This window comes from Emys orbicularis, chromosome 9 (assembly GCF_028017835.1).
Source record: "Emys orbicularis isolate rEmyOrb1 chromosome 9, rEmyOrb1.hap1, whole genome shotgun sequence".
Lineage (NCBI taxonomy): Eukaryota > Metazoa > Chordata > Testudines > Emydidae > Emys > Emys orbicularis.
The window spans coordinates 30,630,525-30,645,990 of NC_088691.1; the positions used below are offsets into that span (position 1 = coordinate 30,630,525).

Genomic DNA, 15,466 nt, shown 5'->3' on the forward strand with positions numbered 1-15,466 from the left:
CAGTATAGTAATTGGCAAAGAGATGTGAACTGCATTCATGTGTTTTATTCATATTGTAGAAAGGAATGCTCCATTTTTATTTATTTAGTTATTTATTTACATTTGCTAGGTCTAACAGCAGCTGCCATGGCTGAGGCAATGAAGTTACAGAAGATGAAGCTTATGGCAATGAACAGCCTCCATGGAAGTGGAAGCCAAAATGGAACAGAATCAGAGAATGAAGAGCTCAATTCTAATGCAGGTAAATATTGTCTCCTGTATAATCCCCAAGAGGGCTCTGCCTCCTATGGTTTGGGCATGGAAAGCAAAAATGAGTGGCTCTTTGGTATTGTCATGCTGGTGCTATTGTAGTTAGTTATACACCCCCAGAATCAATCACCTCACACACTTCCCCAATGTTGTTCATAACAGTAATTTACACTAATTTTTCAGAAATGTTGCTTAAGATTGTTACAGCTTATGCAAAAATCACAAACATTCTAAATGCCTCTCTAAATACTTTTTGTAGTAACAAAAGCCTTCTCTGTTGCCAAAAAATATTGAGTGTAGAGTTTTCCTGTAAATTATGGAAGGTTTCCAAAGCAATCCGATTTCTGGAATTCAGGATGAGTCACAATTCATCAGAGAGAGGGAAGGAGGGAGTGGTAAATTACTACCTTAAACTCTGCAGTTCTGCCTTCCAGCACACTAGCCTTCCTATTTACAGCCCAGAGCTATGAATTAGAGACATAGGAGGTGCATGTTATATCATAGATAACTGAAGATATTCTTAAATGAATACACTGAAACTCACTAGTGAGGTAGTTAAGTTATGAGTGTTATTGAGCATGTCTGCCCTGTATAAATATTCACACAGCACTGAACTAAACTCCCAAAGTTCTGACTCAACAAGCACTGGGCTGAAGATAAAACCTGAGATGGATTCTTTGAAGAAAGTATGTCTTTGGTTATTCTAGAACCCTTGTCAGGAATATAGAGGAAGCATTCAAAGGAAGTATTCCCAGGACACTGCAAGCAACCTAGAATAAGATGAATCCATTTCTGACTCAGGGAAGTAGTGGAGATACTACAGGCCAGATTAGAATGCCTGCTGTCAGAAGGCCATGTTTCTTCAGGCCTATTATTTTCAACAAGAGCTCTCCCCTTCCCATATATTATTTTTTCACTTTAAAATATAATGCAGTTTTTATTTTCATCACTGATGTAAATGGTACTGTATATTATTCCCTCTGTCTGTACTCAGAACTCTCCTTGACATCAGTGGAAATCACACATGTATCAAAAGAAGATGCATTCTAACAGCGTTTGTTGCTTGAATGGCATTTAGTGTATATGTGTTGTACCATCAAAATGGTAATTTATTAGACAAATAAGGCAGCAGCTGGGATGTCTTAGGCTCATTTTCTAAAGGAATAACTTTGAACTCATGACAAATTATTCACAAAGCAGAGTTTCTCCAGAAGTGGCATTACCTTTTGCTAACTGAATTGTGTGTGCTCATCTGTATTGAAGAAATTGGGCTTTCAAGTCATGCATTTAACTCCCCCTGTTCCTCCCAGAAAAATCCAGTATGCAGAATATTTACTTCTTGTTCACATTTTCGAACCCATATCAATTAGTGTATACTGAATAATCATTTAAATTTGTGTCCTTCAGATACAGTCTCCACAAATTTCAAACCTAGTTGCATTTGTTAGTTTTCATGAGTATATATTGTAAAAGGTATGATTGAAAACATAACTGATAAATAACAAATATTTCCTCTCAGCCCTAATGGCTGAGCAGAAATTTTCCCATAGAAAAACCCCATGGCTAGTTTTAAGGATTAGTATAATTACAGTGGTCGCCTTATAAAAATAGTCTAATTTTACCTTAAATTACACACTAGAAACTATGTTAAAAGAACATTATTCAGGTTGCAAAATCAAGCACTAAGAAGCTAGGAAATGCCAGAGTTAAGACTCCCTGCCTCATTCAGTGCACAGAATTGATGGTGCTCACTGTAATTAGCAGCAATTCTATATTTTGCTTTCTCTTTGTTTAATGTGTGGCCCCAGGCCTTCTTAACTGCACACTGTTCAAATCCTGCTCTGAAGACAGAATTATTCATTTCTTCATGAGGTTTTTTTATGTGCTCATCACTATAGTGTCTGAGTGCTTCACAAAATATTAATGAATTTATTTTCACAAGACCCTGTGAGATGAGTGGGTATTTTCCCCATTTTACAGACAGGGAAGTGAGGCACATAGAGATTAAGGCCCAAAGTATCCACTATTTTAGCTGAGCCCTGATTTTTTGAGTTGTTAGCATTATATAGCTCTTCATCTATTCCAAGCACACATCTCATTGACTTCAGTTGCAGCTGAGAATGCTCAGCCCTTCTGTAGATCAGACTGAAGGGTCTAAGTGGGGCACCCAAAAAAATGGGGACCACAATTAGTGACGACATGTGAAAAGGTTGGTTTAAGTGTCTTGGCTAATATCACACAGGAACTCTGTGGCAGAGGCACAGATAGAATTGACTTCTTCAGGATGACATTCAACTACCTTAATTATGAGACCATCCTTTTTCTTCTTGTAGTCTCCTCCCTTATTCAATATACACTTTTAAACTGCTGCAACAAATGAGGCAGGGGTACTACGAATAACAGCCTTCTTCACTACACATCCTTGATTCATTGCCAGAGTAGGATAGAAAATGTAGTTTGTAATTATATAATTAAACACTGTATCATATTGCATGCACCCAAGAGGGCTGAATTAAGATTGTACAGGCAACTTTAATTCTGATATTTCTTAACTTTTGAGTGCTTGACTTTGCGACATTAATGTCTTTTTAATGTAGAGTTTTGTGTGTGTAATTTCCTAGTTTTGTAAAAAAAACAAAAACAAAAAACAGTAATTTCCGGCAAATTAGTTGAAACAATAGTAAAGAATAAAATTGTCAGACACCTAGAAGAACATAAATTGTTGGGCAAAAGTCAACATGGTTTCTGTAAAGGGAAATCATGTCTTACTAATCTATTAGAGTTCTTTTGAAGGGGTCAACAAACTTGGACAAGGGGGATCCAGTGGACATAGTGTACTTAGATTTCCAGAAAGCCTTTGACAGCGTCTCTCACCAAAGACTCTTACGTAAATTAAGTTGTCATGGGATAAGAGGGAAGTTCCTTTCATGGATTGAGAACTGGTTAAAAGACAGGGAACAAAGGGTAGGAATAAAGTATAAATTCTCAGAATGGCGAGGGGTAATTAGTGGTGTTCCCCAAGGGTCTGTCCTAGGACCAATCCTATTCAACTTATTCATAAATGATCTGGAGAAAGGGGTAAAAAGTGAGGTGGCAAAGTTTGCAGATGATACTAAACTGCTCAAGATAGTTAGGACCAAAGCAGACTGTGAAGAACTTCAAAAAGATCTCACAAAACTAAGTGATTGGGCAACAAAATGGCAAATGAAATTTAATGTGGATAAATGTAAAGTAATGCACATTGGAAAAAATAACCCCAACTATACATACAATATGATGGGGGCTAATTTAGCTACAACGAATCAGAAAAAAGATCTTGGAGTCATCATGGATAGTTTTCTGAAGATGTCCACGCAGTGTGCAGAGGTGGTCAAAAAAGCAAACAGGATGTTAGGAATCATTAAAAAGGGGATAGAGACTAAGACAGAGAATATCTTATTGTCCTTATATAAATTGAATACTGCGTACAGATGTGGTCTCCTCATCTCAAAAAAGATATACTGACACTAGAAAAGGTTCAGAGAAGGACAACTAAAATGATTAGGGGTTTGGAATGGGTCCCATATGAGGAGAGATTAAAGAGGCTAGGACTTTTCAGCTTGGAAAAGAGGAGACTAAGGGGGGATATGATAGAGGTATATAAAATCATGAGTGATGTGGAGAAAGTAGAAAAGGAAAAGTTATTTACTTATTCCCATAATACAAGAACTAGGGGCCACCAAATGAAATTAATGGGCAGCAGGTTTAAAACAAATAAAAGGAAGTTCTTCTTCACACAGCGCACAGTCAACTTGTGGAACTCCTTGCCTGAGGAGGTTGTGAAGGCTAGGACTGTAACAGGGTTTAAAAGAAAACTGAATAAATTCATGGAGGTTAAGTCCATTAATGGCTATTAGCCAGGATGGGTAAGGAATGGTGTCCCTATCCTCTGTTTGTCAGAGGGTGGAGATGGATGGCAGGAGAGAGATCACTTGATCATTACCTGTTAGGTTCACTCCCTCTGGGGCACCTGGCATTGGCCACTGTCGGCAAACAGGATACTGGGCTAGATGGACCTTTGGTCTGACCCAGTACAGCCGTTCTTATGTTCTTATGTTCCAATTGGTTTTATTTGCTGGCAGTAGAGGAACTGTCATACTCCAGTATCTCAGGTTCCATTTCAGGCTGTGGAGGAAAGTGTTCTTTAGTGGGTACCGACTCTGCCCATTCTTCCCAAACTTGACCACTTCTACCCCATCCTCTTCAACCTGTCTCAGCCTCCGTCCTGTCTCTTTGCCACCACTGGCTCCTTGTCCCACTACTATTCACCTTACCTACCTAGTCCCAGTCTCCAGGCCTCAGGCTTCTGATCCCAGTCTCCTTTCCCAGGAAGTCTTATCCTCCCTCAACTCTTTCACCCACTCCCACTCCCACCTTCATTGCCTACTCAGTCTCATTCTCTGATCTGTCTCCCTCAGCCGCCATCCCCATCACGTTATCCATCCCCACAGGCCCCAAGTCCCAGTCTCTCTCCCCAGTTTTATCATCCAGTGTCCATATCCTTTCCTCCCCTAGATCTTTGTCCCAGTTTCTTTGCCACACCAGTACCAGCTCCCCACCACCACCTGGCTCCGTGTCAGATCTGTCTTCTCCCCTGCCCCACTGATTCCTCCTTGCCCTGCCAGTCCCACTCTGCCCCAGCTCCTCATCCTATCTCAGTGTCCTCCCTACCCACTGGCTCACTGTTTCCATCCCTAGTCCCCGTGCCTAGCTACTCCAAGTGCCCATCCCATGCCAGCCTCCAGTCCTAGTCTCTGCCACCCCAAGCTCCTTGTCCCGATCCACTCTCCTGGCTCTCCACCACAACATTAAGATCTGGCTGTTTTCCCCTCTGCATTTGAATTGGGCAACTTCCTCCTCCAAACTGCCTGGGTGCTATCAGGAGTGTCAGGCTTCGTGCCCTCAGTTCCAACAGTCAGCCACACCACAGCCAGAGGCAGCTATGGTAGGGAAAGTCTGGCTTCTCCCCTGTAGCCCTGGCTGGAGCATGCTCAGTGACTCTGTAGGAATGGTATATATGCTGTTCTGTTACACATAAGAGCTGTGAAAGGATGGTGCATACTAAGTTGTCCTGTGGGGATGATGCATGCACAATCTGGTCAGCACTAGGAGGTGTGAGAGGCTTGAGCATGCTCAGTGAGGATGTAATCTTCAGAGATTTTAGCTGTTAAACTCCAGCAAGTCTCTACTGAGCATGGCAAACTCTGATTTTTCAAAGGCTTATAACTTGGCCAATTTGTGGCAGATTTCATGGCAATGGCAAAAAGCTCACGCGTTTCTTGCTCAAAATGGCTCAACTGTTTTGACTGAAATTTTCCGAAGAAAGTTCAACCTGAGATAGTCACCTGGCATGTGAAATTTCAGCCTGAGCAGTTAGTTTGGCAAAGCTATAAGCAACTGAAAACAGGACCTTACAATGGAAAGTGTCAGGCAACCTTAATAATAGGCAGAGCTACCAGCCGTGCATTTGCAATATTTGATATATGTATGATGGGAACACTAGGGAATATTTCAAGTACAGAGTCAACATTATTTTGGTTACCTAATGGTCAGGTTTTCTGGGTGACCATCATGTAAATATTCCCAAAGTATGCTGAGGATACAGTATGTATGAATGAGAGAGGCTTTGTATCATGTGAGATTCTCTGCATTCTGGAACTGATTCAGCACTCATTGAAATAATTGGAAAGATTTCCATTGACTTTTGCTGGAGATTGGGGCTTAGGTACATATGGTGAAAGGATTGCTTTTCTTGTCCTTGAATTTATTGCAAATTCAGTAATACCACTGTGGTTGCATAAAATCCCATCAAATGACAGAGAAAAATTAAAAGTGCAAACATTTTATTTATATCTCTAGTCTTACTGGGTAAAGTTGCTCAAGTGCATATTTGCAGGATTGGGCCCTAAAGTTGTTCCATGATGAAAAATAAAATATCCATTGTTAAAACAAAACAAATACAATAAAAATCACAATTTTTATTTTTCTTAATCTCTGTAATATTCTTATTTGTATAAAGCCTAGCTGATCTTTCACTCTCTGAATGATTACTGGTAAAGGACAGGTTGTACAGAAAATAAGTGTCTGTCTCAAGTCAAGAGAAATATGTGTAGGAATAGAGAACTTTCCTAGAGGGCACCAGATCAGCAACTACTGATTTTACTGTATAAAGCAACAGACTACTCATCAAACTTTCACCCATTTATGCATGGAAACTCTAAACTGCCTTAAATGATCAGAGTAGGGGCTTAACAGTTGAAAAAAGGTTGGCATTTAGATCAGGAGTTAGTACACACTTTATAACTTTGATTCATTTATGGGTATTGTGAAACTATGAAATCACCTCCTAATAATTCTATGTGCATGGGAAGCTTTTTCAAAAGTTTGTTTTCACCTAGATTGTTTGGGTTTAAATGACCACTAAAAAAAAAATGGTGATGCAGAATGAGAAAGAAAATTGGATTCTGAAAGTTTTTTTTACTAACAAAGTGGAAAAAAGAAGTCAAAAGCATCTTATGGGAGGAAAAACATTTTATTTTAGGAGACAGACCTACAGTTTTTTTGATTCAAGGTTGCGTTTAATAGCTTCTGTAATGGCCGCAACATGACTCTGCATCTAGATTTCAGCATGAATAACAACCTGTTCGTGTTTCATTTAGCTCTAAATGAGAAATCCTGTCTTTTATTGTTTTAGGAAATTAGTCTATGTACTATTGCTCCTGGAACTTTATAATTAATCACTAAAGGTTATGGCTGTGGAGAATTTGTGGGAAATAGATGCCTGAATGATTATAATTGTAGCTGTCAAATCAAAAATATAGTTATACAGCAGCTGAGGGGTTTTTTTTGTTTCCTTTGGGTTTTTTACTGTAACAAAGAGTTTGAGGGCTACATGTTTACTTGGAAACACAAATTTAGATTTTTTTTTTATTGCATCTTTCTTAATCTTATTTTCCTCCTCCTCCTCAATTGTTCTATATAGTCTTTGGAGATCACTCAATTTACCAGTCATTTGGGAACTGGCTAGATTCTGAAGAGTTAACATGAGGGGGGAAGGGACAGCTCAGTGATTTGAGCATTGGTCTCCTAAACCCTGACTTGTGAGTTCAATCCTTGAGGGGGCCATTTAGGGATCTGGGGTAGGGTGACCAGGTGTCCCAATTTTATAGGGACAGTCCCGATTTTTGGGGCTTTGTCTTATATAGGCGCCTATTACCCCCCACCCTCTGTCCCGATTTTTCATACTTGCTGTCTGGTCAGCCTACTCTGGGGCAAAAATCTGTGTGGGGATTGGTCCTGCTTTGAGCAGGGGGTTGGACTTGATAACCTCCCGGGGTCCCTTCCAACTCTGAGATTCTATGACTAATGCTCCACAGACTGTTTGGTAATAGGTGCAGTGTAAGTGGCATGGCCTTTCCTACTCCTCCCACTCCAGTGAATGAATAAGAGCAAGAGTTCAAATCTCACAGCTGAAGCTAGTTATGTCAGCTGAGTGCAGATTGCCACAGCCAAGCCAAAAGACCAATTTTGCTGTCCTACAGAAACAAGGCAAACAATATAAAACTTCTCTGGTTGCACAAAAGTGGTTATAAAATTATATATTTGATCATCATACAGTCCTAATATTAGGCTGATGTGGATTATGGAAAACTAACATATCATTGACTAGGGGAACCTGAAACTGATTTGAATCATGCTAGTTTTCACAGTGAAACTGAAGTTCTTTGCTACAGGTGATCAAGAGCTAAAGTATATGGGACAGTAGCTTAAGTGGAAAATATGAATGATAGGGTGCAAAAATACAGTACAGCTGGCATTATTCTGTTATCCTTTAAGAATACTATGTACCACAGTGGCATAATCAAGAAGTATCAGTGTAGAGTATCAGTGACAGTACCTGTTTGTACAAACCACTATGCAAAGGATAAACTAGTTGTTTTCCTTTTGATGGCTTTTGGAGTTAACATGCATACATGCTTTTTTTGCTTTCCCAGGAGTGATATCAAACGGTACTGTGTTTCCAATGGTATTTCCTTAGGAAGTCCAAATGTTACTCTGAATGTAGACTCTGTTGTTGCTTAATTTCCAGAGAACAAAATAAATTAAGTAAGCAGAAAACTGAAAATTCTCCCCCCACATTCCCTCCACATACCTTTTGGCATTGGAGGAGTCAGAGATAGGTGTGTTGGGGGGGGGGGGGGGCGGGGGGGAGGGAAGTGTTTCGTTTTTTCCTTTTTTTTGCAGTACCTGCCATGCAGGTTTCTCATAAATGCAAACATCCTTCACAATCTGTTTAAAAAACCACAAATACATCACTCAGAGGAATATTTAAGGAACCATCAGGAGGGAAAAAACTCATTGGTTTAATGGAATGCTGTCAAGGAAAATCAGCATCACAAACGACACAGGGGCAGAATTGATATTTTTGCACTGACATGTTAAAAGAAAATCCCATGCATTATTTAGAAAACCCAGAAATCTGTCAGCTGTATGATTGCCGAGTTAGCAGAAGCAGGAGGATGCTGCTCAAGTTGAAAAGAAATGCGTAGGCACAGATCCATATTGTAACCTTTCATGTTCTACACCTACCATGAATACCCAGCTATTACACGGTCAGCATTTTTAGGCTTTCTCTTTTAAATTTTCAAGTGCTTGAAAAGTCAAAAGAGGTAGGTCTTTTATTCTAAAAAGCAGGATGCCTAAGCTGTTATTTTATTGTAAGAGTAAAGATGACAAGACCAAAGAACAGAATTTGTTTTTATCTTTTTGAATGCCATGCAGGTTTCATGAAGTCAGTTCTTTTCTGTTGTTAAATCAGGTATTTTTTACACATTCATACAAAGTGTCTTTATTTCAAAGGGGATAAATTTTCTTTTAAAAAAATCATGAATATTTTTGAGATTGTTTTCTATGACCAGTCAGATATTGTGTTGGTATTTTTAGGATCAGTTGTAAAGAGAACCAGGTATGAATTTCATTTATATTAATTATCCTTAAGTCTAAAATAACTTGTGTATAGTCTTGAAATAAGAGAGTCTAATCTACTTCTCTACACCATCTTACCCAAATGATACCTTTGTTTGACTCCTGACACCCTAGATCAGTGGTTTTCAAACTGGGGATTGCAACCTGGTACTGGGTCACGGAATGTAAGGCACTGGGTGCCTCTGGTCAGCACTGCTGACTGGGCCATTAAAAGTCCCGTCGGTGGTGCTGCGCGGCTAAGGCAGGTTAGTGCCTACCTGTTCCGACACCGCGCTGTGCCCCGGAAGCGGCCAGCAGCAGCTCTGGCTCTTAGGCGGGGGGGGGGGGAGGGGCATGGGGTTCTGCGCACTGCCTCTGCCCCAAGCACCGGCTCTACACTCCCACTGGTCGGTTGCCAGCCAGTGAGAGCTGGGAGGGGCGGTGCCTGCAGGTGAAAGCCGCGTGGAGCTGCTTGCGTGCCTCCACCTAGGAGCCGGACCTGCTGCTGACCGATTCTGGAGTGCAGCACAGTCCGCGGTGCCAGGACAGGTGGGAAGCCTGCCTCTGCACCCTGACTACACTGCTGACTTGGAGCCGCCAGAGGGAAGCCCGTGACCCAATCTCCTGCCCCAGCCCTGAGCCCCCTCCCTCAAGCCCAGAGCCCCTTCCTGCACTCCAAACCCCTCATCCCTGGCCCCACCCCAGAGCCTGCACCCCCAGCCCAGAGCGCTGACCCCCTCCCACACCCCACACCCAGCCCCTCCCAAACCCAGAGCCCCCTCCTGCACCCCAAACCCCTCATCGCTGGCCCCAACCCAGAGCCTGCACCCCCAGTCCAGAGCCTTGACCCCCTCCCGCACCTCAACCCCCAGCCCTGAGCCCCCACCCAAACCTGGAGCCCCCTCCTGTATCCCAAACCCCTCATCCTCAGAAATGGTCTGAGGTAAACAGGATGAAGTTTAACAAAGACAAATGCAAAGTGCTCCACTTAGGAAGGAAAAATCAGTTTCACACATACAGAATGGGAAGAGACTGTCTAGGAAGGAGTACAGCAGAAAGGGATCTAGGGGTTATAGTGGACCACAAGCTAAATATGAGTCAACAGTGTGATGCTGTTGCAAAAAACGCAACCATGATTCTGGGATGTATTAACAGGTGTGTTGTGAGCAAGACACGAGAAGTCATTCTTCCGCTCTACTCTGCACTGGTTAGGCCTCAGCTGGAGTATTGTGTCCAGTTCTGGGCACCGCATTTCAAGAAAGATGTGGAGAATTTGGAGAGGGTCCAGAGAAGAGCAACAAGAATGATTAAACGTCTTGAGAACATGACCTATGAAGGAAGGCTGAAAGAATTGGGTTTGTTTAGTTTGGAAAAGAGAAGACTGAGAGGGGACATGATAGCAGTTTTCAGGTATCTAAAAAGGTGTCATAAGGAGGAGGGAGAAAACTTGTTCACCTTAGCCTCTAAGGATAGAACAAGAAGCAATGGGCTTAAACTGCAGCAAGGGAGGTCTAGGTTGGACATTAGGAAAAAGTTCCTAACTGTCAGGGTGGTTAAACACTGGAATAAATTGCCTAGGGAGGTTGTGGAATCTCCATCTCTGGAGATATTTAAGAGTAGGTTAGATAAATGTCTATCAGGGATGGTCTAGACAGTATTTGGTCCTGCCATGCGGGCAGGGGACGGGACTCGATGACCTCTCGAGGTCCCTTCCAGTCCTAGAATCTATGAAAAAATCCCCAGCCCCACCCCAGAGCCTGCACCCCCAGCCCAGACCCCTGATCCCCTCCCGCACCCCAACTCCCTCCCCCAACCCAGATCCCCATCCCATACCCTGAACCCCTCATTCCTGGCCCCACCCCACAGCCCTTACGCCTGCCCCCCCAACCCTCTGCTCCAACCTTGAGTCCCTCCAACACCCCAAACGCCTCATCCCCAGCTCCATTGGGTCATGAGTATCAACAATTTTCTTCAACTGGGTCGCCAGAAAAAAAGTTTGAAAACCACTGCCCTAGATCTCAAATTATGTTCTGCTGACTTCCACACTCCTTCAACTTACTTAAAATAAATGCATTAAACCTTTCTCCTAACTAATTGGAACATCTATGCTGATTAATCAGAAACCAAAACTTGCATCGGTTTCAATGGCTGGTGAGGATATTTGCTTTTGTATACTCCAAACTGCTGGTAGAAGATAAAAAGCTTTGCACTGAGGCACACTTAAGCAATGGCTAGAGAAATTGACCAAATGTAAATATCAGATTGTCAGTTGGTTGGGTTTTCAAATGACTGACCCAACAATCCACAGCCTCCTAACAAAGGCAGACCAATTATGTGAACAGGCAGTTAAAAAATAAGTTGCCACTTTATAGAGGCACTTTGGATGCATCATCTTGTCCAAGCCTCCCGCTGAAGTTCTGCCCTATGGATTAGGATCACATGATGGAGGGGAGCGAGCACCAGGGGCAGCTGCTAAGCCTGGCGCCCTTTAGTGTTGCTGCCTTTGATTACTATAGAGATCAAACAGCAGCTTTAGAGGGAGTGTGCTCACCTGAGGGAGGGAGAGAGACAGCAGGTAGAGTGGACATTTCAGGGAGAAGTTTTATTCCTTATAGGGATGACAGCTATGGCTATGATATGTAATAATGTTATGCATGATACTATGTAATAGTTTTATGAACACTGTATGTGTCCTGGCCAGTGAGGGGAACTGATTATATACTGGGGGTAGTGGAAAGTTTGTTTTATGCCTAAAATACTCAAATTCAGTGGATTCTGGGTATGAAGGTGACACAGTGGCTTCCCAGGCTAAGAACACCGAAGCATATACTTGAAAGACAGCAGGGCAAGCTGTTAGCCTCAAGAATCGTGACTCCGGTTTCGAACAAGTTGCAAGCTAGGAGTATGGAGATCAGAAGAATATTGAAGAGTTTGAAAAGCATTTTTCAGGGTAGAAAAAGAGTGTGGAGGGGGGAGGTGTCACTGGTCAGAAACTGTCTTGGGAGACAGGCTGAACAAGAGAGAAATACTCTATGCGGAGAGTCTAAGAAGCTGGGCCTTTCCAGAGCCAGGGAATTGTAAGCTTTAGGGAAAAGCTAGATATGCCTACAGTCTGTTTTATTGTTTTTATATGTTTCCCCTGAAATGCTTTTGTTCTGAATAAATAATACATTGCTTTAATGGGGCTGTCTGATCACTGATGACTACTGTCATTGCCCCAGAGGGAACAGAATTGCAGGGTCTAGATATAAGTCAGACCCGCTGAGGTAAGTCATAGTTGACGCCCAGCGGACTGCAACCAGGCCCTTGTCTGAGAGTAAGAGAAATACATGATTCAATCCCAAGAGACAGGTAATGGCCCCAGGTTGAGACCTAAACAGGGGTATACTAGGAGAGACCAGGAAGGGTCAGAGGTACAGTTTGCCCTGTAACTGTGACAGAAGGAATTGTGAAAGTGGGGAGCAGAACATTTTGGGGAGTGAGGAATAGCTCAGAAATGGGAGAACTGGAGGATGTTGAGGAAGGAAGAACAGAGTTTTTAGAAGAACTTGCTGGGAAAACAGGGGGATGAGAATTTGAGAGGAAGGAAAAATGAGGGAGTGCCTGGCAGATTGATCATCCTCCTGGAGGATCTACTAACAAATGTGGGTTCCAGTAAAAGGAACAGGTTTTTTGTATTGTATTCAGTTTGTGATCCTGCATAGTAGGCATTTATATCGCTGGCTTCATTGGTTTTCCCAGTCAGCCTGTGAGAGACCCCAGCCCTATATGTGAAAACTTGAAACCTCAAGTCTAGCTTGCAAGGTGCAAATATATTTATTTATTTTGCAAATAGGTTTATTCTCGGAATAAATATCAGTGGCCAGATTTTGCTCCATTCCCCCATTGATTTATATCAGTGTAGCTATGAACGGAATTTGGCCCTAAGAATTTAACAAGTATATAATCTGTAAAGCTGTGAAACATTACAGTGCTTTTATCCCTTTAGTCAACTCTGAACTATTTTGTGTGTCCATTAAAGCCCCACTTCAGCAAGGTACTTAAGCACATGCCTATCTTCAAGCATGTGAGTAGATTTCTTGTTTTTAGTGGTAGTACTTTCGTTGTTAAAATTAGGCATGTGCTTAACTACTGTGCTGAATCAGGGCCTAAAATATGGTTGGCACATCTTGTAATTCATAAGGTAATAGTATCTGACTAGATAACTATTCTGTATTTGGACCCACAGAGAAACAACTTCAAACAATATAAATAACTGACACTATAATTTTAAAAATAACGAAGGAGATACAATTATGGACAAGGGTAAAACTGAAATTCTATTATACTGCAACTATTCTACAGCATCCCTTTCTTGTAAAGGAGAAAAAAAGCCCAAAGTTTCTGTTTGTTGGGTCTCATTTCACACATGCTAAAAATTATGTATATATCAACAGTTAACTAAAATAGATAACTTGGTATATGTCTCAACATTTAGGCAGCAAAATGTTGAGACTACTTGAGACAGACTTTTGGCAAGAAAAGTTGTCACTAAATAATGTTTAAGCATGTTTGTGTGCATACTTTATTCAACTGGCAGTTCTAGGGGTATATTTTTCCACTGACGCATTACAATTAATGGTAGCTGAATGCACGCATTGAGGAGGGAGAATATATGCCTCTTAGTTTGTATTTCAGCCATTTAGACATATTGCATAATCTATTCACTTGATTTATCTAGTCTGACTTGGATTCTAAGAATCTATACTCATTTTTAATAGCAGATAATAATTTTTTTCCATCAAGATAAAATTACTTACAAGTAATCTTATGTTTTCATACCTACATTCTGCTGGAACAAATTTAGTTTAAATAAGCAAAAAATGTTTATTTAAAAAGAACCCTGAACCCAAGTAAAATACCTCTAGGCATGTCTGGGTTCTTGCTATATTTTCTATCAGAACTAAATGGAGCACAAGATAGACCAATGACAAAATGCAAATAGTATGGTTTAAACTGTTCAGAATTGAGAGCTTTCACATGTCTGTCACCTTTCCGATCCCTTACAAATTTATAATCTCAGAGTGCAGAGGTCTAAATCTTCAAAGCTTGAAAAACAGAGGTGCAGCATGAACTAATCTTCATTTTTTCCCCCTATCTTCTTACAGCAGCACTAATGGAAATGTATTTTGTTTAATGACTCTGAAATCCTGTTTGTAATTAGATGTGGGAATTGGTCTTACTTTGTAACAGATGATACTGGAATAATAATATGAGAGATGCTACGCTGAGACCACTATCCTCCTAAATCTATATCATTTTTCATTTTATTGACAGGAAATGTGTTCAAGGAACAAAGAGATTGATTTTTAAAAGTAGGAAAATAATATCTAATAAAACCGCCCAATCAAAATATTTTAGCATTACTTTAAATATATTATAAGAATACATTAATGTTTTCATTTATTTTTAATTTTAGTAAACAACCTTTTATAATTGTTGCCTTACCAGTGATATGATCTCTGAATTAATGCACCAAAAAGGTAGGAAACTTTAATTAATGACAGCGTGTATACAATTAAAATGCATATAATATTTCAGAAGATTGTTCAAAATAATTAATTTTGTCTGTTAAAACAGTTTTATAGTTGCAAATGAAGTAGTTAAGAGTGGCATAGTACAAGGGAATGTAGGCTAACTCAAAGAGCTACCCCTTCAGAACATTAGTCTTCTTACTAGTTTTTGATGTCATAAATCATACTGGCCACTGTAGATTCAAGGCAACATTTTTTCCTTGTTTATAATTTTCATATCTGGTAACAAATATTAGTGTTCGGTACAAACCTGCCAAAGGAAAGCAGGTTGTCCAAAATTGTAACTCATTAAGTCTAGTCTCTCTCCCCAAGACACATGTGTAATTCCCATGGCATCAAGAGGAGAATAAAGACAGTGGACCAAATTCAGTACTTGCCCTAATATAAATCTAGTCATCATGACAAATGAAAAGAATATAGGTCATACCTTAAATGACAAAATTTGCCCCTGTTTACTTTCAGTGTAGTGACATTGAAAGCAAAGGGACTGCACAGGGAGTAGGTCAAATAAAGAAAGAATAGGCTCTAATTGCTTAAGACTTAATAATATATATTTTACATCTGTACCCACACTTACTAATAGTGGCATATAATAAAATGTAGTCCTAGGATGTGGACTGGCTTTGGGAGATTTTAAACAG

General features: G+C 40.8%; 1 protein-coding gene across 1 annotated transcript in view; it reads left to right on the top strand.

Annotated features, from left to right (window-relative positions):
- DACH2 (dachshund family transcription factor 2) overlaps window positions 1–15,466 on the top strand; it is a 482,776-nt gene that overhangs the window by 357,884 nt on the left and 109,426 nt on the right. Inside the window, exon 4 of the mRNA XM_065410944.1 lies at window positions 110–241. Within this exon, the coding sequence (XP_065267016.1) occupies window positions 110–241 (132 nt within the window). The remainder of the gene's footprint in view (window positions 1–109; window positions 242–15,466) is intronic.